The sequence below is a fragment of the Ursus americanus genome, chromosome 13 (genome assembly GCF_024610735.1).
Source record: "Ursus americanus isolate L20-20 chromosome 13, mUrsAme1.1.p, whole genome shotgun sequence".
Classification (NCBI taxonomy): Eukaryota; Metazoa; Chordata; class Mammalia; order Carnivora; family Ursidae; genus Ursus; species Ursus americanus.
In genome coordinates this window covers 13,497,816-13,523,495 of record NC_142139.1, presented here as the reverse complement: position 1 = coordinate 13,523,495, position 25,680 = coordinate 13,497,816, and the positions used below count along the sequence as shown (strand labels likewise).

The following is a 25,680-nucleotide window of genomic DNA, read 5'->3' as shown; positions in this document are numbered from 1 at the left end:
GTCCCGCCACAGGTACAGTGAAACATCCTTCTGCCCTGAGCCCTGCACCTTAGTCGGCCCACAAAAGCCTGTGTCCCAGACACAACTAGCAGGTGATTTCATGCCTACAGAAGACTTTTCTATAGAATTACCAGAGGACAATTCTCTGCATTGCAGCAAGGCCTTCTAGCAGAGTGGAGGGAAGGAGGGGAACATTTATTGACCAGGAACTATGTGCCAGGTCTTTTCTATACACTAACTCGTTTTATCCCTACAACGATCTCATGAAGTAGATCATTTTATCCCCATTTTTCAGACAAGAAAACAAAGCAGAGAAAGTTAGGTTAGTTACTCAAAATCACACAGCTTGCAGTTGGCAGAGCCAGAATATGAACTCTGTTCTGGCTGCAAAGTCTCTGCTCTCCTCACTGCAGTGCTGTCACAGCAGAAGGGGCCCAATGGGCTCACCATCTGTCTCTGAGCAAAGGTCACTTCAGGCCTTCCTGTGTGAGCTGTTGCCCCTAGATCAATGGAGATCACATGTGGACATCACCTGTGCCATCTCTGTTGGCCTGCAAACATACATCCTAATTATGCTGTCCTGAGGGAGAATCAGTATACACTTGTCCCACCACCAAGCAAGGGGACGGAGGTCAGAGGACAACTGAGCCGGGAGTTTTTCTCATGGATGATCCTTACTTATTCTATCTATTCCTCTTTCTCCTTCCAGACCTCCTTCTTCCATGTTACCCCCCACACACACCAATTAAACAGAAAGCCATCATTTTTTTTTTGTTGTTATCTCTTACATGAGAAAAAAAAAGGCTGAGGTGAACGTTTTATTGCAAAGGAGAACAAATAGCATTTGCTGCAATCTGCTTATTCCAGCATAATCCTCTAAGTGCTCTTTTATTTGCCCTAAACAAGCTTGATATACAACACAGCCATAACCATCAATGATATTTCAGCCAGTTAATCATTCATTAGGCTATCTAAGTCAGAACAGTCTTCTCTGAAGTTTGTATTCCCATTTTCAAGTTAGGAAATAACTTGAAAGAGGTTCTTTCAAGTTATTTCAGAAATAGACTCTTTCAGAAACAGACTCCTTTCTTCTTGGAATATATCATTTTTTTTTTGGAACATATAATTTATTATTCCCCAGTAGGGATTGTAATTATGATAGAATAGTGAGGTATTAACTGATATTTCCCTTTGTATTTACCGGCTACAATTACATCCTTCTTTTTACAAGCTATTTGCCAGGACAATTCCACGTCAGAATCCATTCCTCCATACCAGGGCAGGGTTCCTGGGCAGCTAGACTAACTCAGGCTGCTACTTGCCAGGCAGAGCAAACCATCTGGAATGGAACAGGAGAGCATTTGTAGACGGCTCAGGGTGTTCTGTCATGGCCTGGACCTAGGAAGGAACACTTACTCTCATCTGTGTGAGCTGATTTTACTCTGGGCATTCGGTCATCCAATCTAACTTAGGAAGTTTGCCTAAGGAATGGCTGTGTGCACACACTGCTAGAGCAGGGCACAGCCTCCAGGATGTAGGACACTCAGAAATGACCAGCATATGGTGCTCTAGCTTCAACACGCAGCATACAGGGGTCTGAGAAATAAAGAGTAAAAGGAAAAGCTGCCCTGTTGCGACCACTTCCCACCCCAGCTCTGGCCTCTATGAGTTAGGAAATCCTATTTCCCAAGAGGCCAATAGACAAGGAAAGAAGTCACCATCCTGGCAGGAATAATTAATGACAGAGTATCAGAAGATAGGGTTGGTCTTACACTGTGGGAGCAGGAAAAAATCAGTTTGGTACCCAAATGATCCACTGGAGTGTCTTTTAGTATTTCTTTGCCAAATTTTAGAAGAAAATGAATTAAGTACAGTGTGAGCCAGAGTCCCAGGCTCCTCAGGGAAAGGCCCTAAGGCAAGGCAATTCTAGAATGGGAAACAGAAGAGAGAGATTATAAACTCAGTTGTTACCCCAAGTATAGCTGCCTTCCTGGGGCTAATAGCTCATCCCACTAATCTACTTTTCCCCAGAAAAAAGAGACCAATCAGAATCCCAGAGGAACTGTTCCCAGATGAAGTAAACTTATATTAAGCGAGTTGATTCAGGCAGTGCAAGAGGTAGATTTTAGTGGTTGCTGTGGTGTACTGACAAGATTCACCTCTCACCGTAGCCACCTTCACACCAAGCCCTACACATGCCACACCAAACACAAAGGCTGCACTGTCCAAGCTGTCGGGACTGTTGGCTGCTGACAGTGTCAGCTCACAGCTGGGCCAAGGGAGCTACCTGGCTCAGGGTTACGCCTTCTCTCCAGGGGCACCCTGTGTCCTGTCCCTGGGCAATGAGGGTTCAGAGCAAAGACCCAACCCCCTTGTCTGAGTGAGGTACAACTCTGCAGGGCTCTTCCAGTTCGACTTCCTCAGAGGACTGGTTAAGGACTTGGTTGCTACGGCGGAGCAGACCAGCTAATCCCCACGGCCTAGTCCTGCTGCCTCCACTCACTCACAGGGGTTTTCCCAGGCGCGCTCCTCAGTGAGCTGCACTGAGCCATCTGTCTTCAAGTCTGTCTTTCAGGGAACCCAACCTAAAATAAATGTGAATAGTGGCAATTCCTAAATGAAGGGATTAATTGAAGTTTCTTGTCTCCTTTTTTGCTTATCTGCATTTTCTGATTTTCCACAATAAACATAAATTACTTCTGTAGTAAGAGCTGTATATGCATACATACACACTTAATATATATAAAATTTCTTAGAGTCATTAAGTTCAGAGGAAAAACAGACATTTAGGTGTGACCTACAACATATAAAATGAAGAAGACACATTTGGAGGAAAGAACATTTCATTTCATTCTTATTTAAATTAGCATTTTTCAAAGTTATTAGTGAGTTTGATTAAATATTTCATGTTTAATGACCAAGAAAATAAAATGAAGAGGAGACAAAACCAAAACAGATAGATTATATATATCAGTGAAAAAAGTTTGGTAACAGACAAAAGAAAAACATCTAGAAATAATTGATTGAAACTGACTCAAAAAATATAAAATATGTATAATATTCGTAATAGTAAAAAATTACAGTATTATATATAATATACATATTACATGATATGTATTATATATACTATATTATACTATATCCTTATATATATTATTATAATTAAAGGAATTAAATTGCTCTTTTAAAACTTTTCCCATAAAGAAGAAAAAAGGATCTGTCAGGCTCAGATTTACAAAATGAGTTCTATCAAATTTTTAAAGGAAAAATAATTATTGATGAAGACATGACCTAAGGCACTCTTATATACACTGTTTAGGGAGGGTACATTGATACACCACTTTGAAAAGTTATTTGGTATTATTTTTCTCCCTATTTTTTAAATCTGTCTTAAGGGTTTTTCTAAATCCAAGTTTTATATGCACATTTTGTCCTCCAGCAGCTTCTCAGAAAAGATGTTAATGAGATAAATTTTTTGAGACATGTCTAACCGGAAAACATCTGTAGTCTATCGTAATACTCAGTTGATAGCTTGGATAGAATTCTAGATTAGAAAAATAAGCAACAATTTCCTTTATATTTTGAAGGCAATGCTCCTTGATCATCTTACTTCCAGTATGCTGTTGAGAAATTTAAACCCATAATGATTATGATGTGTACGTCACCTGTCCTTGACACCTCACCCTGCCCCCCAGAATCACAGAAATTTCTAAAATTATTTCTTTTCCCCCACATATATGAAATTTCACTTTGTGACTGAGTGTGGTCCTATTTTCACCCATTGTACTAAGCCCTTGGTGGTCCCATTCAATGTGAAAAATATCACCTTTCAGTTTGGGGAATTTTCTTGTGACTTACATGCTGCATGGCTTCCTGCCTTCCGTTCTTCACATTCTGAATTTCTATTTCTCAAATGTTATGACTCCTGGACTGTTCCTCTAATTTCCTTTTCTTTCTCTTCTTAATATATTTTCTGGGATGTTTCTTTATCACCCAACTCTTTTATTAAGTATTTCATTTCTTCCATCATATTTTTAGTTTCTAAGAGCGGTTTCTGGTTCTCTGTTCAATTCTCATGGCATCCTATTTTTGTTCCAAAGAAATATATCCTTTTACATTTCTGAAACTATTAATGATAGTTACGCTCCAACTTTTATTTTTGAGGTTTTATTCTTTCCACATAGGTCTAAAAGAATTTCATCCATTTGTTTTGCTCTCCTTCTTTCATATTAGAGATTTCTTTTCTCAAATGTCTCCTTAATTAAATGTTCATTTTTCAAGGTCTGTGACTAAAGGCCCGGTGAGCTTGTCAACTGTGAACTTCCCTCTGGGTGATCTAGGCGGGCCATTTTTTGGGGAAAGTGCAATGACATTTTCTTCAGGTCTTTCTCCATGGGCTGGTCAGATACTCCAGAGAAGACTCTTCTAAAATTTTGTAGATAGAGAGTAAAGGTCTGGCTGCCAGTGTCCTAAAAAGTGAATAGGGTGGATCTCTCAATATTTAGTAGGCACACATTCAATTAATCTTCCTGTTTCTTCACAGTATTTGTGTCTTCAGCTGTGTCTATTTTTCCTCAGTCAGTTCTGTGTTAGCTTCTCTGGAGAATAATTCGCTGGCTGTGAGGGACAATTGCTCATGGAAGAAGAGAAGGCGATTGAGAATTTAACTGCTTCTTTAAACACTTTCAATCAATTCACTATATTTCAGCTAGCTCCTTTAATCCCATCTTCCAGAGGCACCAATTAGGGGGCCTTTGGAAGATTCCGCAGCATAAATTAAGTTGGTTCTCTGATTCCTTCCCATCATCCCTTACCCTGACTTAGGTTTGGCTTTCTCAGTTCTACCAAGCAATTTACCATTCATCCATCTACTTTTCAGACTTAAACATTTTATTGATATTGTCTCATCTTCGCTTTTCTCCATATCTGTGGATTTTTTGCCTTTTTAAAAGCGTTAGATTCTTAAAGGAAACAAAATTAGACAAATGTATTAGAACTACTGTCTTTACTAGGAAATGTGACTTAAAAAAAATGAAGATGTACAGAGTCTATTACTCAGTAATTTCACTTCTAGGTAAACTCTTGACATGTGTAACAGGAGCAGTGCGCAGAAATATTCATAGCTTTATTGACATAGCAACAAAAAGTTAAGTCATGGATGAGTCTTAGAAACATAATGGTTAGTTCTTTAAAAATCATAGAAGGATGTATACAGCATGAAATAAATTTGTTCAGTTCAAAATAAAAAATCCTAAAAATGTATTGCCAGTTACTAATATCTTTAATATATCTAATAAACCATTAAAAAGGCAAAGCAATGATAAACATAAAATATCAAAGCAGTAATTACGCTTGGTTGGAGAGAAACAGAGTTAAAATTGCGGACAAAAATAAGGAGCTGCAAGAGTACTGCCAATCGTTAGAGTCCCTAGAAGCAAACACTGATGTGAGAATTTGAGTATAAGTAGGAAGTTATCCCTGCAGATACTAGTAAGGGAGGGGAGAAGTCAAATGGGAAGGGAAGGAAAAGAAAGGAAGTCTACACAGGGTAAGTTACAAGCAGATTATTACCGTGAGCAACCGAGGCTCAAAATCAATGGGGACCTCTTTTTTTTTTTTTTTAAAGATTTTATTTATTTATTTGACAGAGATAGAGACAGCCAGCGAGAGAGAGAGAACACAAGCAGGGGGAGTGGGAGAGGAAGAAGCAGGCTCATAGCGGAAGAGCCTGATGTGGGGCTCGATCCCATAACGCCGGGATGACGCCCTGAGCCGAAGGCAGACGCTTAACGACTGAGCCACCCAGGCGCCCCTCAATGGGGACCTCTTGAACACCGTAGAGAATAGTGTCAAAGTCATCCTACCTGAGGGACAAAGAAATTTAGATATCTATCTACCAGCTCCTGCCCATTATTACATGAGGGTTGCTCCTGATGGCTTCATTCCCTGGCACATCCCGCATGCCCTGCTTGCAGGGGCTCAGCATGGTTCTTGACCAGAGGAAAGCCTGCAGGCAAAGCATCTCAGATGCTTAAGGCAGAGAGCCCTTAGTGCTTTTGGGAATAGTGAGCACTAAGGAGGTAAACCTCCTACAGCACTATTCTACTTTTTAAACTAGGGGTGGCTAGGGACGTCTGGGTGGCTCAGTCGGTTAAGTGTCTACCTTCGGCTCAGGCTATGATCCCAGGGTCCTGGGATGGAGCCCCGCATCCGCATCCAGCTCCCTGCTCAGTGGGGAGCCTGCTTCTCCCTCTGCCTGCAGCTCCCCTGCTTGTGCATGCACTCTTTCTCTCTGATAAATAAATAAAATATTTAAAAAAATAAAAATAAAAAATAAACTAGGAAAGGCTAAAATGGGATTTGCTTATCCTTTGTACTATGTATGTGGGATGTATTCTTTCATATCTATGCTATGTTAATTAAGAATATTAAGTGAACTTGTACATGTTTCTTGAATTCCCATTTTATTCTTTGGAAGATGTTTGTTAGAAATGTGAACTTCATAATATGCTTCAGTTTCACTGACCTTCTGCTCACTTGCAGCAATGGGGCCAGAGAGTCCCTGGTGTCATTGGGCCCTAATTCACTCTCCGAACAAGCTGGCCTCCGCTGCAGGAGGGCTGTTGTAATTCAGTGTAAATATCGTCATGTATAAAACAGCAGGAACTGATTTGCAAGAACTCTTTAGACAGTGTATTTTAGGAAAACAACATGTTGTGAAATTCAATTCAATTTATGTGTCTGTTTTTGTATTGTATGGATCATTTTTACATAGTAAGATTTTGGCATTTTGGGGTTTTAGAACTCATATGCCATGGGCTAAGACAACTTTTTGGAACATAATTAATTCAATTTCCGATTATGCTATTCCAAGCAGGAACAGTTCTATAAAATCCTCTTTTCTGTGGCTAGCATATTACAGCTTTGTTTATTGAGCCAGATGCATTTTAGGCTGTGCTTAATGGAGCAGGGGCATTTAACGGACCCAGGGAACAATAGCTGACCCCTGGATGTTACTGGACCGTACGCTGCAGTTGGACTCCAGCGGGGAGCTTACTAATTTGTGCCAGGTTACACAAACAGGCCAAAAGGTGCCTTCATTGATTTTAGAGAATTCTTTCCGACTACTCAAAATCACTGGAGCCAATAGCTCTGTAGGAAGCCAGCTATATAGACAACACATATTATTGACTAAATTACCCCTTTAATACGTCAGCTTAAAAACAAACAAACAAACAAAAAAACCTTTGAAAATAGGTTTCGAAAAAATCTCAGTGCCTACAATGACACATACCTGTATTCTTTGACACAAAGTTTAACTTAATCCACTATGTTAAAACATTTGAAAGCACTCTTGACAAAGGAACTGACAATTTACTAGCTTGAAGGTCCTTAATTTTCCTCTGAACAATACAGGCTCATCATTCTACCTCTGAAGGTGAGTCTCTACTTACACTCACAACAAACTGACGAGAAATTATGGAGCGCGCTGTTTCACAGGAGCTCATAAGAACTGACTCTGTAGAGGTGGGGATGTAAGCAGAATAGAGGAGTTAGTAACAGGCATGTTTTAGGGGACATCTTTAATAGGAGACTAAAATGCACTGTGACTCCCTTTAATTTTACACATCAATATGGGTTCAGGGCCCACTTGGTGAGGCAGACCAACTTAGTATTCCCTTTGTAACTGTAAATATTTCCATTTCACAGTCATTCATTTAACCATCTCTTAGAATGGATTAGTCATTAGCTTTTGAAGATGGTCCTTTTTTAAATTAAAAAAAAGTTTTATTTATTTAAATAATCTCTACACCCAACGTGGGGCTTGAACTCATGACCCAAGATCGAGTCGCATGCTCTTCTGACTGAACCAGCCAGGCACCCCAAAGGTCGTCTTTATTCTCCTTCATACACAACCCCAGCAAATGAATGGATGGGTTGATGGGTTGATGGGTAAACAGATGGATGACAGATGGATAACTGTAATTTAAATTGGAAATTTTGACCAATACAACAATACACAAAATACATTTCAAAGGGAACTCTTAAGCCACAGAGCCCAAATTTCAATATAGGTATAAAAGATGATGGCAATTGAGAGAATTTTTTTTTTTTTGAGGACTATTTCTTTGGAAAGATAGATGTGCTGTGGGTGAACAATGAAAAGAATTGTTTGCAATGTACCTCAAGACAGTCAAAGAACTATCTCCTGCACTAAGTCTGTCTTTATTTAAAATTTTGATATCTTGGGGTGCCTGAGTGGCTCAGTTGGGTAAGTGTCTGCCCTCGGGTCAGGTCATGATCCCAGGGTCCTGGATCGAGCCCCTAGATGGGTTCCCTGCTCCGCAGGGAGCCTGCTTCTCCCTCTCCTCCCCCCTTCGCTCCTGCTCTCTCTCTTGCTATCTCTCTCTCAAATAAATAAATAAAATCTTAAAAAAATAAAATTTTGATATCTTGCCCATCATATTTGTTTCCATTAAGATTTATTTTTTTAAATGTTTCACTAAAATATTATTTATCTTCAGTGTGCTGAGTTTTTTGGGATCCCCTTTAGTTTTGCTCTTAAGGCAAGGGCCTCACCCCTCCCAGTCCTGAGTGAGGGTCAGCCCATCACCTGTGCCTGCTAAAGCAGCCTATGACAGCAGGATAGAGGCGGGTGACTAGGAAGGTACTGCACTCTTCTCTCTCATAGTGGTCGAAAGTATGGGAATTCTAGGAACTAGATGAAAACTAATGGTAGGAATATTATCCTGGGGTCATTTAAAAAGGTATCCTGTCCAAGAGGATGGTCTGAGAGGACTGAAGACGACCTAGTAGCTGGCAGGGCAGAAGCTGAGGGGCTCTGAGGATGAGGCACTGCTACGTCTGGAGAGTTAGACTGAGAGCCAGGGCAATAAAAGGGGCCCTCCCTCTCTCTACCTTCCATTCTGCTCCCCAACCCTAGAAGTCAGAAGCAAGAAGGTTTATGGCAGACTCTCCCCCCACGACTGCTGGCTTGCCTACAGCCAGGCCCTGGAATGAAGGTAGAGTGTAGAGAAGTCTCAACTTTGAATAAAGAGTAAAGTATTCTTTAATATGTTAGATAAAACATTCCTAAATACTGAATTAAAACTATGATTTTGATATGAACTTGGCCTTAGGAGGCAAGGTCCTGTTGCAGAACTCCAGGGGCACAATTCCCATTAGAATCTACTGGAGCTAAACTCCAGGAGACTCATTTACAAAGATTATAATGCAAATAGTGCCCCCTGGAGCTGTCTGATTCGAGGCCCTGATAGAACACTTTATTCTTTGAATGGGCAGAAAAAACTAGGGACTGCCTAGTTTTTTAAGCAGGATTGGGGGAAAAAACTTCTCCCAGTGAAAGATTAAGACAAAAATAAACTTGCATTTTAGTTAAACTACATAAATTATGCTCACTCAACCTACCGTTACAGAAGGATAAGTAGAGGAATGAATGGATGCATAAACAAACAGATTGTAAAAGGCCAATTTATTAAGGAGACTGATTCTACTTAAATTAATCTGTTTCTTTAACAGTGAGATGATTTAAGAAGCAAATGCCTATTGAAAAGGGAACAAACATTCATTGGGGGCAAATTTCAATGTCTGACTGACTGATGTTGTTTAGGGACTTTATCTGTAATTCAAAGGTTGGTCTTCCATATAGATTAACTCACTGAAAAGAGAAGACTGCCCTGATGCCCTTGGGAGATAGCACACACATCTGGCACAGCTGGCATCTGCTGTCTCATCTGCTAATCTAGTCTAACAGCCGTCTAGGGCATTCCCACGTCGCTGTGGTTCTCTTTTCTCTGGTCTCACTTTCACCATCTTATTTTCAGTTCTCATTTCTCAGCAAGGTTATAGTAGTATTTAATTTACCTTTTCTTCCAGATGAGTCCCTCAAATCCCTCCTATATTTGGTGCCAAATGAAGCCTTTTAAAATACAAATTTTGATCAAATGAAGATATGTGCATGGGTCTCTATGCACACACCAACTTATAGGAGTATACACATACACATTCCTATGTGTACATATATACACATATGAGTACATAGAAATACGTAAATACATACACACACACACACGTGTCTGTATTCAAGCATACTTGAAACTAGATGAATTGGCCATAAACATTACATTAATTACGTACCTTTGGCGGGATTATAAGTCCTTGATTTTTTTTAATGCCTTTTTCTCCTTTCTAAGTTATCTGCATTGACTGCTCCTTAACCTATAATTTTAAAAAAATTTCTTGGGGCACCTGGGTGGCTCAGTCGGTTAAGTATCCGACTCTTGATTTGGCTCAGATCATGATCTCAGGGTTGTGAGATTGAGCCCACACTGGGCTCTGTGCTGGGTGTGGAGGCTGCTTAAGATTCTCTTTCTCCCTCTCCCTCTGCTCCCAACTGAGATAGATAGATAGATAGATAGATAGATAGATAGATAGATAGATAGATAAATAAATAAATAAATAAGTTTTTAAAATTTCTTAATGATGTAGAGGAATATTTAATGAAATGGAAAAATTTTGATAAGATTCTTAATTTTTAAAGATTTGTAAGATAATAGTATAAGCTCACCTATTTGTGTAACATGCTTATTTTATATAAATGGTGTGTATATAAATATATATAATTATATGTAATATATAATACATGTAATATATAGTTATATATTTCATTATATATGTATATATGTATATAAATACATATATATAAATGCTACTGACTACTTTGGGAGATAAGACCTTGAGTAATTTTTACTTTCCTTTGTGCTTAGCTGTATTTTCAAAATTTTCTACAGTGACATATACAGTCATGATAGTCTTCCCACTAAGCGTGTTTCTCTGTAGCAAGGATGTAAAGCTATGGTATAGTGATGCCGACTGATGCTTTTCCTAACACTGGTAACATTTCCTTGATTTCTACAGGATTACTTCTGCCATGCCGAAAAAGTAACACTTTGGCAATATTATTCTTTCACTCTGAGATAAAAGTTTGCTTCATTCCATCAAGGAGCCAAAGTCCGTTGTAGTATTCTGCCAACCAGATAGCTTTGGAGCCTATGATCAGCAATTAACTTTCCTTCAGAAAGCCTCAAGATGGAGGCTCCTCAATTAGGCTGCAAAATAGGCAGGGAGTCAAAATATTACAGTGGGTAAGCCCATGACCCTAGTATCAAATTAGAAGGCAGTGGGGTACTGTTCATTATTAAACAACCTGTTTGCTGGTCAAACACCCACATGCTGAACCCAGACTAGGAAACAAATGGCACTTCTAAACAGGCAACAAAGGCTTTAATTAGGATACACAAGCTTACTTTGTACATATTTTGTACCTATTTTGAATTATCTCTGCCCTCAAATCTGAAAATCTCTCAGAAGAAACAAAAGGTTAACAGACACTACAATCAATACAATAAGTGTAAAAGGGTTCTGATGGCAATACTGAAGCACAGGCAAAGAAGATTTAGCCCAGGCCAGCAGGAAGGAGGAAGGGAAGGCAGTTTGTTGGATAGGTGACGCCGAGCTGACTCTGAAAGCCTAAGTGGGTGTTAGGCAGGGAGAGCATGGGGTAAGGGCTGGGATTTACATGCAGAGTTAAGAAGATGGACAAAAATATAGAGATGGGAGAGATCAGAGCACCTTGGATAGGGGAAGAGTAGAGTGGGGTGAATAGGAGAGGTAAGGAATATAGAATTTTATGCTGATGCCAATAAGGAATTATTGAATGCTAATATGCAAAGACATGGTCACATGTGCATTCTATGAAGATAATTCTCCAGACAAAATGGATTCTGAGAGACAGGAGGAGGGGAACACCATTTAGATTATTATAGCAATCTAGGTGAGTGTTGGTGACTACTAGAAAATACAAAGAGGGAATATATTTAAGTGATATAAGGGAGTAAAAGTTGTTTTGTTGATAAAATGGAAAACCAAGAATAAAGGATAGGAAAGATGTTAGAATTATCCCTAGAATGGCAGAATCAATCACTGATACAGGAAATAGAACAGGAGAGAACAGGCTGAGTGAAAAGTTAAGCTGCTTTCTGGTTGTGTAGAGTTTGAGGTGCTGATAAAGCACGCAGGTAGAGAAACCCGGTACGGAATAGGTACCTGGTAGGAGAGAGATCTGAGTTGTAGCTCTGAAGTCTGGAATCACATAGATGAAAACTGAAAACATGGGAAAGAAAAAGATGGCCCAGGTAGACTGCAATGAAAAGAGATCTTAAGGTACAACTTTAAATATAAGGTGTCAAATGAGGAACAATTGCCCATGGGAAGAGCCTAAAAAGGAGTATTCAGAGAAGTAAGTTGAATGTCAAGAAAGAATCAAGTCAGGAAAAGAAAAGGAGAAATTTCAAAGGGGAGAAGAGTCAATGCTCTGGAATGCTTCAGTGACATAAAATAAAGGCCAAGATGTGTGCATAGTGTTTGGCAACAAAAAATTCATCTATGACCTCAGCGAGTAGTTTCAGCGGACTGGTGAATATGAAAGCTGGTATTGTAGTAGACTGAGGCACTAATAGAAGAGAAGAATGCAGAGACAAGTATAAGATTATTGTCTCAGGAAGCCTGGCTCTAAAGGGAAGGAGAAAGACTGAATAGTTTCTAGAAACATCAAAAGAATCCAGAGAGTCTTTTCATTTCTTAAAATGGGAAAGACTTGACCATCTTGATATGAAGGAGAAAAGATCCCACCTCAGCTTAATAAATAAAAGAGAAAGAGAGGTGCAAGTATGAAGATGCAGGGGGGAAAAGTCTTCGCAGGTGCCTCAGTTATAATTTTTTTTTTTTAAGATTTTATTTATTTGACAGAGACAGAGACAGCCAGCGAGAGAGGGAACACAAGCAGGGGGAGTGGGAGAGGAAGAAGCAGGCTCATAGCGGAGGAGCCTGATGTGGGGCTCAATCCCATAACGCCGGGATCACGCCCTGAGCCAAAGGCAGTCGCCCAACCGCTGTGCCACCCAGGCGCCCCCTCAGTTATAATTTTAAGCCTTGCTTCCTCTTGACTGAAACTGTATGTATTCATTCTTCTTCTATACTTTAGCATAGTGCCTAGGTCACAGTAGGAATTCTAATTTTTGTTGAGTAAATAAGTGGGTAAAAGAATTTATAGGAGTAAAGAAAGTGATAACAGGTAATGTTGAAAATGAGAAGGCAGAAATTGAAGGAATTATTATTTGATGATTTATTTCCCCTGTGAGTAATGTGTAAGTCATCTGCTGAAGGCAAGGGAAGAAGAGTATAGGAAAATGATTAAATCCAACACCAAAAAAACAAATAACCCAATTAAAATGGACAGAGGACCTGAAGAGACATTTTTCTAAAGAAGAAGATGGCCAACAGACACATGAAAAGATGTTCAACATCCCTAATCATCATGGAAATGCAAATCAAAACCACAATGAGATATCACCACATACCTGACAGAATGGCGAGTATCAAAAAGACAAGGAATAACAAGTGTTGGTGAGGATATAGAGAAAAAAGAACCCTTGTGCATTGTTGGGGAGAATGTAAATTGGTGCAGCTCTTGTGGAAAATAGTATGGGGGTTCCTCAAAAGTTAAAAATAGAAATGCCATATGAGGGGCACCTGGCTGGCTCAGTTGGTAGAACATGTGACTCTTGACCTTGGGGTTGTGAGTTTGAGACTCACATTGGGTGTAGAGATTACCTTAAAAAAATCTTTTAAAAAAAGAAAGAAATGTTTACTGCAGCATTATTTACAGTAGCCAAGATAGGGAAGCAGCCCAAGTGTCCATCGAATGATAAATGGATAAAGAAGATGTGAGATAGATAGATAGATAGATAGATAGATAGATAGATATAATGGAATATATAGAATGGAAAGCACACATGTGTAATAGCACAGGGGTTTGTGAAGGGGAAATGTGCAAGAGGGTTTTTTTTTATTGGCAATAGGATATTGATTGCAGAATGTAAAGAAACCAGGGGGGTTCCAATGTGGGAGAAAATAAAGGGAACTGACTGATGTTCTCTTCAAGCCACATTTTCTCCCGAGATATGGGAGAAAATAAAGAAGCTGAGAGGATGGAGAGCTGTGGTCAGAAAGTCCCATGTTAAATTTTACAGAAGTAAAACTCTAGAGAACACAAATCACAGCTTACAGCCCTGTATGTAAATGGATAAAGTGTAACAGAAGTAAAGGTTACTAGAGATGAGGAGTTAAAGAACTGTGAGGCCAGAGGGACAAATGACTTATCTACGTGGACTTTGAGGTCACCCAGGATGATGGCAGGACATAGAGGATGATGAAGAGCCAGCTGCCAAGATCTTCGGTGATAGATGGTAGATAGCAATGTCAGATGGGGACAGATGGTAGATAATGATATAATGATAGATGAGGTAAATGACAGATAACTATGATGAAGTAGGCTGGAAGGTGACAGCCAAAAGAAAATGGTCTCAAAAGAAAAGACTTTCTTTAAAAAGGAGGGGGGGCAGAAACATAATGGTTTGGATGGGGCAACGGAGAGCTGAGATAATGCAAACCCGTCTTCCACTATCTGTGGCATGAGAAGCATAGGAGATAAACGACATTCCATCCAAATTGCTTGAGAGAGACTCATCATTTTGGGGATAGACCTAGGTTACAAAGAAGGAGAAGATGAAAGAGTTATAAATCCTTCACTCAAGATCATTCAACTGATACATGTGGATCACATAAATGGCTGTCCTGTTATTAAGGACAATCAGCAAGCCACACTGGCCATTATATGGCAGACGTCCTGCTATACACTGCTATAATTCTACAGTTCAGAAGAAAACCAACCATCCATGGCAGGTGCAAAGTCTAAGACATAATTTAACAGGTCTTACTATTTCTAAAATTTAGAGGATTACAGTTAAAATAGAATGAAGTGGTCTCTGTAGGCAAACACTAGAATTCTTTCTCATTCCCCATTCGCTGCTAGGAATTGGATGGTAATCTTAAAGCTTCCTGTTGCTCCTTGCATTGGTACCTCAAATTCTTCTCTTACAGGGGCCTGATAGAGACCACTAGTTTTCTCTGACATGTAAAAGTTAAACAAGTTGGGATTGAAATTCAGAAGTGATTAGAAAAGGCCTGAAAATACTGTTTTCCATAAATGATATATTTTTAAATACTCTAGAAAAACGTTCCCTCCTACTCTGCGATGCGGTGAAAGGATTTCATGATCTCTAGAAAGCTATTTCTTTGAGATGAGCTTGAAACATTGTACTGCCCTTCCTCATGATGTCTCTGGTCTTCATGATGATATTATTTCTTTGGCTATCATGAATCGGCTGTTTTTGTCTTTTATCACTTTTATGAGATCTTTAGAAGGTCACTACATTTGGGAGAAGTAGGCTTACCTGACCCACCCTTGGTAGTTCAGGACAGGCTTCTCAGAGCAGTCAATGACCAAGCTGGGACCTAAAGCAAGAGAAAGCATGTACATTCAGGAGATGGGAGAGTGAAAGAGGTTTAGAGTGTTTAGACTTTGGAGGACACCGTAAGGAAGGGCAAGAGACTGGAGATACGAGTAGGGGCCTTGTAAGCCATGTTAGGAATGTAGTTTGTACAATCCCCTGCAGGAATGGGATAGGGATCACCAGGAGCTTCTGCTGATTTCCACTTCTTCCATACCACTCCATGCTCACATGGACTATGAGCCGAGAGAGAGAGAGAGAGAGAGAGAGAGAGAGAGAGAAAGCATCTGCAACCACAGGCACACACATACCCGATCCACCCACTCACGCAAGCTGCAGGACCCTAAGTCTTCCAGCTTTATCAGAGAAGAAAACAAAGAACTGGGTCAGCCCTCAGCTGGGTGGTCCAATTGTATCATCAGTAGGAGAGGTCTGCAAGGAACTTGGTCTACAGGTTCTTTTTTTTTTTTTTTTTTTTTTGACAGAGACAGTGAGAGAGGGAACACAAGCAGTGGTAGTTGGAGAGGGAGAAGCACGCTCCCAGCAGAGCAAGGAGCCCAATGCGGGGCTCGATCCCAGGACCCTAGGATCATGACCTGAGCCGAAGGCAGACGCTTAACGGCCGAGGCACCCAGGTGCCCCTGGTCTATAGGTTCTATATAATCTTTTCTAGGTGGGGTCCAGGTGAGTGGTAAGAATTGAGAAGCTACAGAGTGTGGAAGCTGAAAAAGGAAAAGTATAGTGTTAAAAATTTGATCTAGTCATTTAAAAAAATCCAACGGTGGATTGTCTACGGACAATAGGGACTCCTAACTGACTTTAAATTAGGATATTGCCACTGATAAATGGAAGACTGCAAAGTTTAACCTGTCCATTTTGTTAGTGGGCTGGCATGAGTCCAAGTGCTATTTGCTTACCTTATCCTACTCTGCACCTCCTGAGAGGCTCGAGGTGGCCAGGAGACAAGACCACATTCGGAAGGCACTGTCAGGTGAACAATGGCGAGAAGCCATTTTGTTTCTTCCTCCCCACCTTCCTAACTGGGGCAGGCAATTTTATTTCAGTCATGAGATTACAGAGTAGACAGATATATTCCTAGAGGGAGCTACAGCATCATGCTATCCTTAACAAGCAATTCCAAGTCATACCTAGTCCCAAGTTAACCACGAGTATAAGTCATGAAATATCTAAACAACTTTTAGGTGGCTTTCTAATAAATGACAGAAGGACATGGATTTCATTTACAAAAAAACTAAAGTAGTTTGAGACCTAGGATCTATCTAAAAGTTTATTATTACTGCTGGAGTTTCTTTCTCAGAGAATGAGGATAGAAAGATTTACTGAGAACCTGATGTTTACTTGAAGTTTTGCTCGCATGTGTGCTTTATGTAATTTGTTCATAAAACCCTATGTATTAAGTTTTATTATTATCTTCATTTTATAGATAAGGAAACTGAGGCTCAGAGAGGTAGAGTAATCTCATCAAAGTTCTGTACAGTAATGGGTGTTGTAGGCAGTATTGAAACTCAAGTCTTTTTGTTTCTAAACTACAGCTTCATTTTACTGTACCATATTTCTAATCTAGAAAGAAATACTGGAGCGATTATCGTTCATGGCCTTCTAAATTCACAAATGCCCAAAAGTAGTGGTGGATTAACTGAGAGACCAGTCCTTGGCTTTAGGGTAACCATGAACTTTTCTACTGTTCTCAAATTGAAAGTATACTAGGGTAATTGTTCCCAAATGATGAGGTTTTCATTATCTTTGATAAAAGGGAGAAAAACAAAGACAAGGTAATAATTTTTTTTCCATAAAGTTAGTTACAAATGTAAAGGACTTCTATTATTCTAAAATTATAACCCTTCTCTCCTCCCATGTTCTGATGCCTTTTTCTCTCTTTTTTTTTTTTAAAGATTTTATTTATTTATTCGACAGAGATAGAGACAGCCAGCAAGAGAGGGAACACAAGCAGGCGGAGTGGGAGAGGAAGAAGCAGGCTCATAGCGGAGGAGCCTGATGTGGGGATCGATCCCATAAAGCCGGGATCACGCCCTGAGCCGAAGGCAGACGCTTAACTGCTGTGCCACCCAGGCGCCCCCCCTTTTTCTCTTTTAATGAAATAATGGAGTTAGTAGAAGGTAGTTTGCTTTTTAATGTGCTTACTTGATAAAATATTAAGTGGGCAACTCCACTGAAAAAGTATGCCCAATGGATACAATCAAAATTAAAAACTAGAGGTGCCTGGGTGGCTTGATCAAGAGGCATCTGACTCTCGATCTCAGCTCAGGTCTTGATCTCAGGGCCATGAGTTCAAGCCCTGTGAGTTCATGCCCAGCATGGAGCCTACTTATAAAAAAATTAAAAACTTAATTCTATCCCCCAGTTTCCTGCTCAAATGTGTTAGATACATCCTTCCTCTAACCCTAATGAAATGTTGGGCATGCTTTTTAGCTTCTCTACTGACCTTGAGTTAATAAGAGTTTCTTTGGTCACATTTATTCACAATAATGGTCTCTTTTGAGCAAGTGATATATTCAGACTAGTTAATAATCAAAACTCTGCACTTCATAGCAAGTTAATGTATTACCTCCACCAGCTCAGTCCTGCTCCAGGCTGAAAGCCTGCAATGGGGAAAGGGAGAGATATGGCGACCTCCTTGTCTTTTTACCTTTTTAGCTATCCTACATAGCCTCGTCCCACATACATATTGAGTTTTAGCTTCTGATTGCATTGCACCAGGATCGGGGATGAGAGGGAATAGGAGTAAAAAAAGGAACGGTTTTAATTAATGGCATAGCTGATACCTGCCTTTTGTTTTCTGTGTACATGGCAGATGTTTAAAACTGATTGTTTCTCTAATGGAAGTTTTCGGGTTGTCTAGCTACATTTCTACCTCTTAAAATTTTTCTCAGTGGCCTATCACCATTCTAGACCAAAACACAAACCTAGTGAGCACTTATGTGTCATGCACTGTACCAGGTGTCAGGATATTTACCAAACTCCTGGCAACCCAAAAGCACAATGCAAAAGAACATATTAGTAAAATAAGTAAATCTTCAGTCTCAATATCATATTAACTTTAACTTTTTATTTATATTTGGTCATAAAATCTTACTTTACAAGGTAATTGCTATTGTAAAAAAGGGATAGGTCATTAATAGTCTCATTTCCCAGATGTTATTTGATATATGCTCTAAATTGTGTTACCTCCAATGTAGTGTGCACTTTGAACTTATAAGCAGAAAACCTATTTTAAGAGAGTATGCATTCTAGTCCTTGAAATAAATGTACTCACAAGTTGTAGTTTGAGATAGAATAGGTATTGTTTACCATGTTTTATAGTTGACTCCTGAACAACATGGGGGGGTCAGGGGCACCAACCCCCACATGCAGTCAAAAATCCTTGTATAACTTTTGACTCCTCAAAAACTAAACACTGATAGTCCACTGTTGACCGGAAGTCTTCCTGATAACATAAACAGTCAATTAATACATATTCTGTATGTCATATGTATTACATACTGTATTTTTACACTAAAGTAAGCTAGAGAGAATATTTCAAAAATAAGTAAGAGCAAATACATATACAATATTTTACCGTATTTTTAGAAAAAAATTCATATATAAGTGGATCCATACAATTCAAACCCACGTTGTTCAAGGGTCAACTGTAATTCAGTTCAATTTCAGGAAAGGAACTAAGAAATTTATAGAACGATAAACTACAATGGCTGGGCATTAGTGTAGTTAAGTGACCTTTTAAACTTTAAACTTCCACATCACAGTATGAAGTTGGTTCTAAGATAAGAAATAGAATAAATTGTCTCCTAAGGACAGACCTGAATCTCTGATTGCTTAGAGGCTGACTCAACTAGAGATCATGGCTTTTGATGGTACTTGGAAGATAGACCGGAATGAGAACTATGACAAGTTCATGGAAAAAATGGGTAAGGGCTTAATTCTTCAGTGGGTTGTTATTTCGTTCCTCACAGACATTTTTCTTTCTAATTCCTTCTAAACCTCAGGGCTTAGGGAATGTCTCCTGTTCTGGTGGTGAGAATGTGTGAGGCTCAGAGTAGGGAAAACAATATTCTCACTTCTTATATTAGGAAAACTACACAATTTCACTAGCGGGAGAAAAGATTCTTTGAGTTCTCTGTAACAAAAAAGATCCAGGTATGATTCATTTACTCTTCAACTGCCGATTTTATCTGTATCACTGAAAACTGACTTTTTTTTTTTTTTTTTTTGGTTTAGAGAGTAAAAAAGGACAATGAATAATGGAAACTTCAAAACTTTAAAACGTTGAATTCTAGGAGATGGAAAAACAAAGATCATATAGTAAAGTAGTAGAAAAAAAAGTTCTATCATAATTCACAGCTCTAAATATATTAGACTTAATTCTCATTTCCTCTGACATAAAATTTTGGGAATAATCTCATGATTCCATGTAGTTTCTATGAGGGTTTTAACTTAACTAACTTTAATATCTATTCCAATACTCTGGCAGCTCATACACTGCATGAGATGCGCAAATTGGAGTCATTCCCCAAAAAGAAAATTTGGATCAATTATATTCTATAGTTCCAGAATTCCATGTTGAAATTTATGGGATTTGCACATTCTTACGATAATGAATTTGACAGCAATACTTGCCAATTTTCTCATTTTTGTGATAGTCAGAAATGCCACAAAAAGCAAAGAGAATTATGAAGTTCAAAATTTTAAAGCCATTATGAAAAGTAAAAAAATGTTTAAAAATATTTATGCAGAATTAAATTTCCTTATAAATATATTAATATATTTAATCCTTTGTTTGACATTTCTGGGATTTAGTTTACTTAACGATGAAGCAAAAGTTTGATGATTGTATTAAAATTACTCCGTTCTAAGATTCTACAATTCTGTTTTTCATTTAATTTTTCATAAGTTTTGGAAAAATAGCTTGAATTACTACTCTTGATCTAACTAAGCTTGAATTTTTTCTGTAAGAGGCAATCTGAATGCTCTTGTGCAAAGGCAATGTATCAGGTTTTCCTTCCCACCCTCAAAATGTACATAAACAAATAAAACAGAACTTATTGAGATAAATACTTTCTATGCCATTTTGACTTTATTTTCTCCAACATCTTTTGCTTTGCAGGTGTTAATATGGTGAAAAGGAAGCTTGCAGCTCATGACAATCTGAAACTGACAATTACACAAGAAGGAAATAAATTCACTGTCAAAGAATCAAGCACTTTTCGTACCATTGAAATTGTTTTTGAGCTTGGTGTCACTTTTAACTACAGCCTAGCAGACGGAACTGAACTCACCGTAAGATACTTTTTACAAGCAATGCATTCTTGATTTTTCTACACAATACTAAAATAATCTGTTTTCTGTCACTGGATAGTTTATTGTTAAGCCTCCTTCATTTACTGAAGCAGCCAATAGAGTGTATCCACATTATATATTACACAAATTGGCAGGATATTTAAATCTAATGTTTTTATTTTCATATATCTGTAAATAATCTGGATTGAACAATAAGAATTAGAAAAACATCTTTTGGATGATTAAGTATAGACCTATTATTCATAAAGAAAGCAAAAGATCAGTGTTTTCAATTTTACATACCTGATAGCAGCAAAAGCTTTTAGATTTATCAAACTTAAACATAATAGTCATATAATAAATACAGTGAAATAATAAGATAAATGAATAAATTAGTTAATGAATGAGTGACCAAATGGAAAAGTCTGATGCATGCTAAATTATAGGTCATTGGGAATATATCTTTTAATGTTTAAGATAAAAAATTTTAGGTAGTCATATTTTTCAACTGATTTTTTAAAATCTTTTTTGTCCTCAGGATTTTCTAGTTATATGTTTGTAATGACAAACTGTCAAATATTTTATTAATTACGGCCATTTTTATATTTGTTTATTTATGTATTTACAGATTTTATTTGTAAGCAACCTCTACACACAACATGGGGTTTGAACCCACAACACAAGATCAAAATTGCCTGCTCCATCAACTAAGCCAGCCAGGCATCCCAATGGCCACTTTTAAATTATTACAACAATTATAAAATTAAAACATACACAGAGTTGTTAGCCTTCCATGAAACTAACTTGAACCATGACTAAATTTAGGATACTCTTTTTAACATGAAAGATTTAGAAAAGGGAAGCATTGCTCATCTACCTTAAAATTTAACATTTGGAAACAATTGAGTGAGACAAGCATAAGGGTTACCAGCATATACCCTAGAGCCCTAAAAGCCCAGGTTGAATCCTGGCTCTATGACTTTAGGTGAATTATTGTGTCTCAGTTTTCTCAACCATAAAATGGAGACAGTAATATCTACTTCATAAGGTCATTATGAAGACTGAAGAAGTAGATCTATAAAACTCAGAACAGTGCCTGACATATGGAAGACCCTAAAAAAAGCTGTTATTATTATTATTTATTATTATTATTTTACATTTATAGGGTAGTTGGAACCTAGAAGGAAATAAACTTGTTGGAAAATTCAAACGGAAAGACAATGGAAATGAACTGAATACTACCCGAGAAATTACAGGTGGTGAACTGGTTCAGGTGAGTGTTGAAAAGATCATAGCTATTTCCTAAAGAAAACAATAATTACATAATAATAATTTTGTATTTGTGATTGCTGAGTTACATCTTCAACAAATAAAGTATTACTTTTCTCATAAATCTTACTTATTTTAACTAAAAATGTAAGTGACTAAAAAACCAAAAAATGTGTTTTTAAGTGGGTATATCCTGTATCTGTATAAAATGTTGCTATCAAGAACTAAGAAAAAAAAACTATAATCATTTCAAAGCTATAATAATACTAATATTTTTCTTAATTGAGCCTTAAATCTTAATGGCAAATTCTTCTATGTTTGTTAACACCTTTCAGATTTACATGTATGAAGGAGTAGAAGCCAAGAGGATCTTCAAAAAGGAATGAGCTTTGTTCTTGGAACACAGCCCAGAACACAAATTGAATGGGAAATCTATATTGTACTAAAACTGTTTTTCTCTTCCTGATTAGCCCTTTTGTAAACATAACCAGTGAGTCACATTTCTAATCTTACCAAGGCAAAATAAGTAAAAGCTAATTCGGATTTAATTTGTTTTACATTCCCTAAGATGTACATTATAGCTGTATTGGTGTTCTAAAAGAATTTGTGACTTTTTTAACACAGATGAATCAACTTTGTTTCCACATTGCTTTAGAAGTAGCTTCTCCTTAAAAAAAAAAAAAAAAAAAGCTACGTGACATACGCATTGATAGACTACATGGTTGTTTTGTTTTTGTTTTTGTTCTCCACATTTGGTAAACTAAAATGACAGACTGCATGGGGTCTTTAAAATCTTATATGGTCGTGATTTTTCAGCAGAAACTTTGCAGGCCAAAAGGGAGTGGCAGGATATATTTAAAGTGCTAAAAGGGAAAAACTTACAACCCAGAATACTCTACCCTACAAGGCTATCATTTAGAATTAAAGGGGAGATAAAGAGTTTCCCAGACAAGTGAAAACTAAAGGAGGTCATCATCACCACTAAACCAGCCTTACAAGAATTGTTAAACGATCTTTTTTAATTGGAAAAGAAAATGCCATAACTAGAAATAAGAAAATACAGAAAAGAAAAAAATCTCACTTGTAAAGCAAATATATAGTCAAGGCAGTGGATCAGCCACTTAAAAGCTCATATGAGGTTAAAAACGAAAAATAGTAAAAATTAACTATAACTACCTAAGTAGTTAAAAAATACACAAAATAAAAAGATATAAAATATGACATCAAAAACAAAACATGGGGAGAGGTTCAAAATGTAGCACTTTTAGATTCATTCAAACTTAGGTGACTATCAGCTTAAAATAAACTACTATATAAATAAATCAAGATAGATAAACCTCATGGTAACCATAAGCTGAAAACCTACAATAGATACACAAAAAATAAAGAGAAAAGAACCCAAACATAACACTAAAGAAAACCATCAAACTACAGGGCAGAAGACAAAGAGAAGAAGAAATAAACAGAGAAGAACTACAAAAATAACCAGAAAACAATTAACAAAATGGCAATAAGTACATACCTATCAATAATTACTTTAAATATAACTGGACTAAATGTGCCAATTAATGACATAGGTTGGATGAATGGATAAAAATAGAAGACCACCAGTATTATGCCTACAAGAGACTCACTTTAGATCTAAGACACACACAGGCTGGAAGTGAAGAGATGGAAACAGATATGCCATGGAAATGGAAATGAAAAGAAAGAGTAGCAATACTCATATCAAATAAAATAGACTTTATTTTTAAAATGTACTTTTTTTTTGAGAGAGAGAGCGCATGTGTGTGTGCACGCATGCGAGAGAGAGAGAGAGAGAGAGAGAGAGAAGTAGCATGGGGAGGGGCAGAGGGAAAGGGAGAAGCAGGCTCCCTGCTGAGCAGGGAGCCCAATGTGGGGCTCCAACTCAGGACTCCAGGATCATGACCTGAGCTGAAGGTAGATGCTTAACCAGCTGAGCCACCCAGGCACCCCAGAGATAAAATAGACTTTAAAACAAAAGACAGTCACAAAAGACTAAGAAGGACATTACATAATAACAAAGGGGTCAATCCAAGAATCAATTAATTTGTAGATATTAATGCATCCAAATAGGAGCACCTAAATATATAAAGCTAATATTAACAGACATAGAGAAACTGACAGTAATACAATAATAGTAAGGGACTTTAACACCCCACTTCCATCAATACATAGATCACCCAAGCCAAAAAAAGAAAAAAAATCAATAAGGAAACAGTGGCCTAAAACAATACACTTGATCAGAAGGACTTTACAGTTCTCTACAGAACACTTCATTTAAAAACTACAGAATATACATTCTTTTCAAGTGTACATAGAATATTCTCCAGGATCCACCACATGTTAGGCCATAAGACAAGTCTCAATAAAATCAAGAAGATGGAAACCATGGCAAGCATCTTTTCTGGCCACAACATAATACTAGAAATGAATTCAAGAAGAAAACTGGAAAAAAACACAAACATGTGGAGACTAACAACATGCTGCTAAACAATCAGTGGTTCCCTGAAGAAAAAAAGAGAATAAAAAATACCTTGAAAAGAGAAACACAATGTTTCAAAATCTGTGGGACACAGCAAAAAGCAATTCTAAGAAGGAAGTTCATAGTGAGACAGGCCTACCTCAGGAAACAAACAAAAAAAACCCCCAAATAAACAATCTGACTTCATACTGAAATGAACTAGAAAAAGAATAGAGATAACAAAGCCCAAAGTTAGCAGAAAGAAGGAAATAAAAAAGATCAGAGTGGAAATAAATGAAATAGAGACTAAAAAAAAAAATTTTGAAATGATCAATGAAACTGAAAACTGGTTCTTTGAAAAGAGAAACAAAATCAATAAATCTCTAGCCAGTGTCATCAAGAAAAGAGATAGAGGGCCCAAATAAAATCAGAAATGAAAGAGAAGTCACAACTGACACCACAGAAATATAAAGGATCACAAGAGAATACTGTGAACAATTATACATCAACAAAATGGAAAACCTAGAAGAAATGAATAAATTCCTTGAAATACACAACCTTGCAAGACCGAATCATAAAGGCACAGAAAACTTGAGTAGACTGATTACAAGTAATGAAATTGAATCAGTAATTTAAAAACTCCCAACAAACAAAAGTCCAGAACCAGATGTCATCACAGGTAAGTTCTACCAAACATTTAAAAAAAGAGTTAGTACCTATCTTTCTCAAATTATTCCAAAAAAATTGAAGAGGAATGAATGCTTCCAAACTCATTTTACAAAGGCAGCATTACCCAATACCAGAACCAGACACAAGAAACGAAGAAAATTATAGGCATATATTCCTTAAAGGACACATACGTAAAAATCCTCAACAAAACACTAGCAAACTAAATTGTTGAATTAGGATCCTATACCACAATCAAGTGGGATTTATTCCAGGGATACAAGGATGGTTCAACTTCCTTAAATCAATCAACATGATACAGTACAGTAACAAAATAAAGGATAAAAATCATATGATCATCTTAATTGATGTAGAAAAGCATTTGACAAAATTCAGCATCCATTTATGATAAATACTCTTGAAGTGGGTATAGAAGAAATGTATCTAAACATGATAAAGGCCATATATGACAAACCCACAACATTATATTTAACAGAGAAAAGCTGAAAGCTT

General features: G+C 37.6%; 1 protein-coding gene and 1 long non-coding RNA gene across 4 annotated transcripts in view; one reads left to right on the top strand and one right to left on the bottom strand.

Annotated features, from left to right (window-relative positions):
- LOC123793323 (uncharacterized) overlaps positions 1-25,680 on the bottom strand; it is a 57,676-nt gene that overhangs the window by 7,394 nt on the left and 24,602 nt on the right. For 2 of the 3 annotated variants that reach the window (XR_006779908.2, XR_006779904.2), the window contains exon 4: positions 15,375-15,435. This is a non-coding gene — a long non-coding RNA (uncharacterized LOC123793323). Of the gene's footprint in view, positions 1-11,282; positions 14,625-15,374; positions 15,436-25,680 lie in introns of those variants that run through there. The other variant, XR_006779905.2, reaches the window with a different exon arrangement.
- FABP2 (fatty acid binding protein 2) lies at positions 19,277-23,688 on the top strand. Its single transcript, XM_045799069.2, has 4 exons — positions 19,277-19,378; positions 20,575-20,747; positions 21,913-22,020; positions 22,352-23,688. Exons 1-4 carry the CDS (start codon positions 19,312-19,314, stop codon positions 22,400-22,402), a joined length of 399 nt encoding a protein of 132 aa, XP_045655025.1. The 5' UTR covers positions 19,277-19,311; the 3' UTR covers positions 22,403-23,688.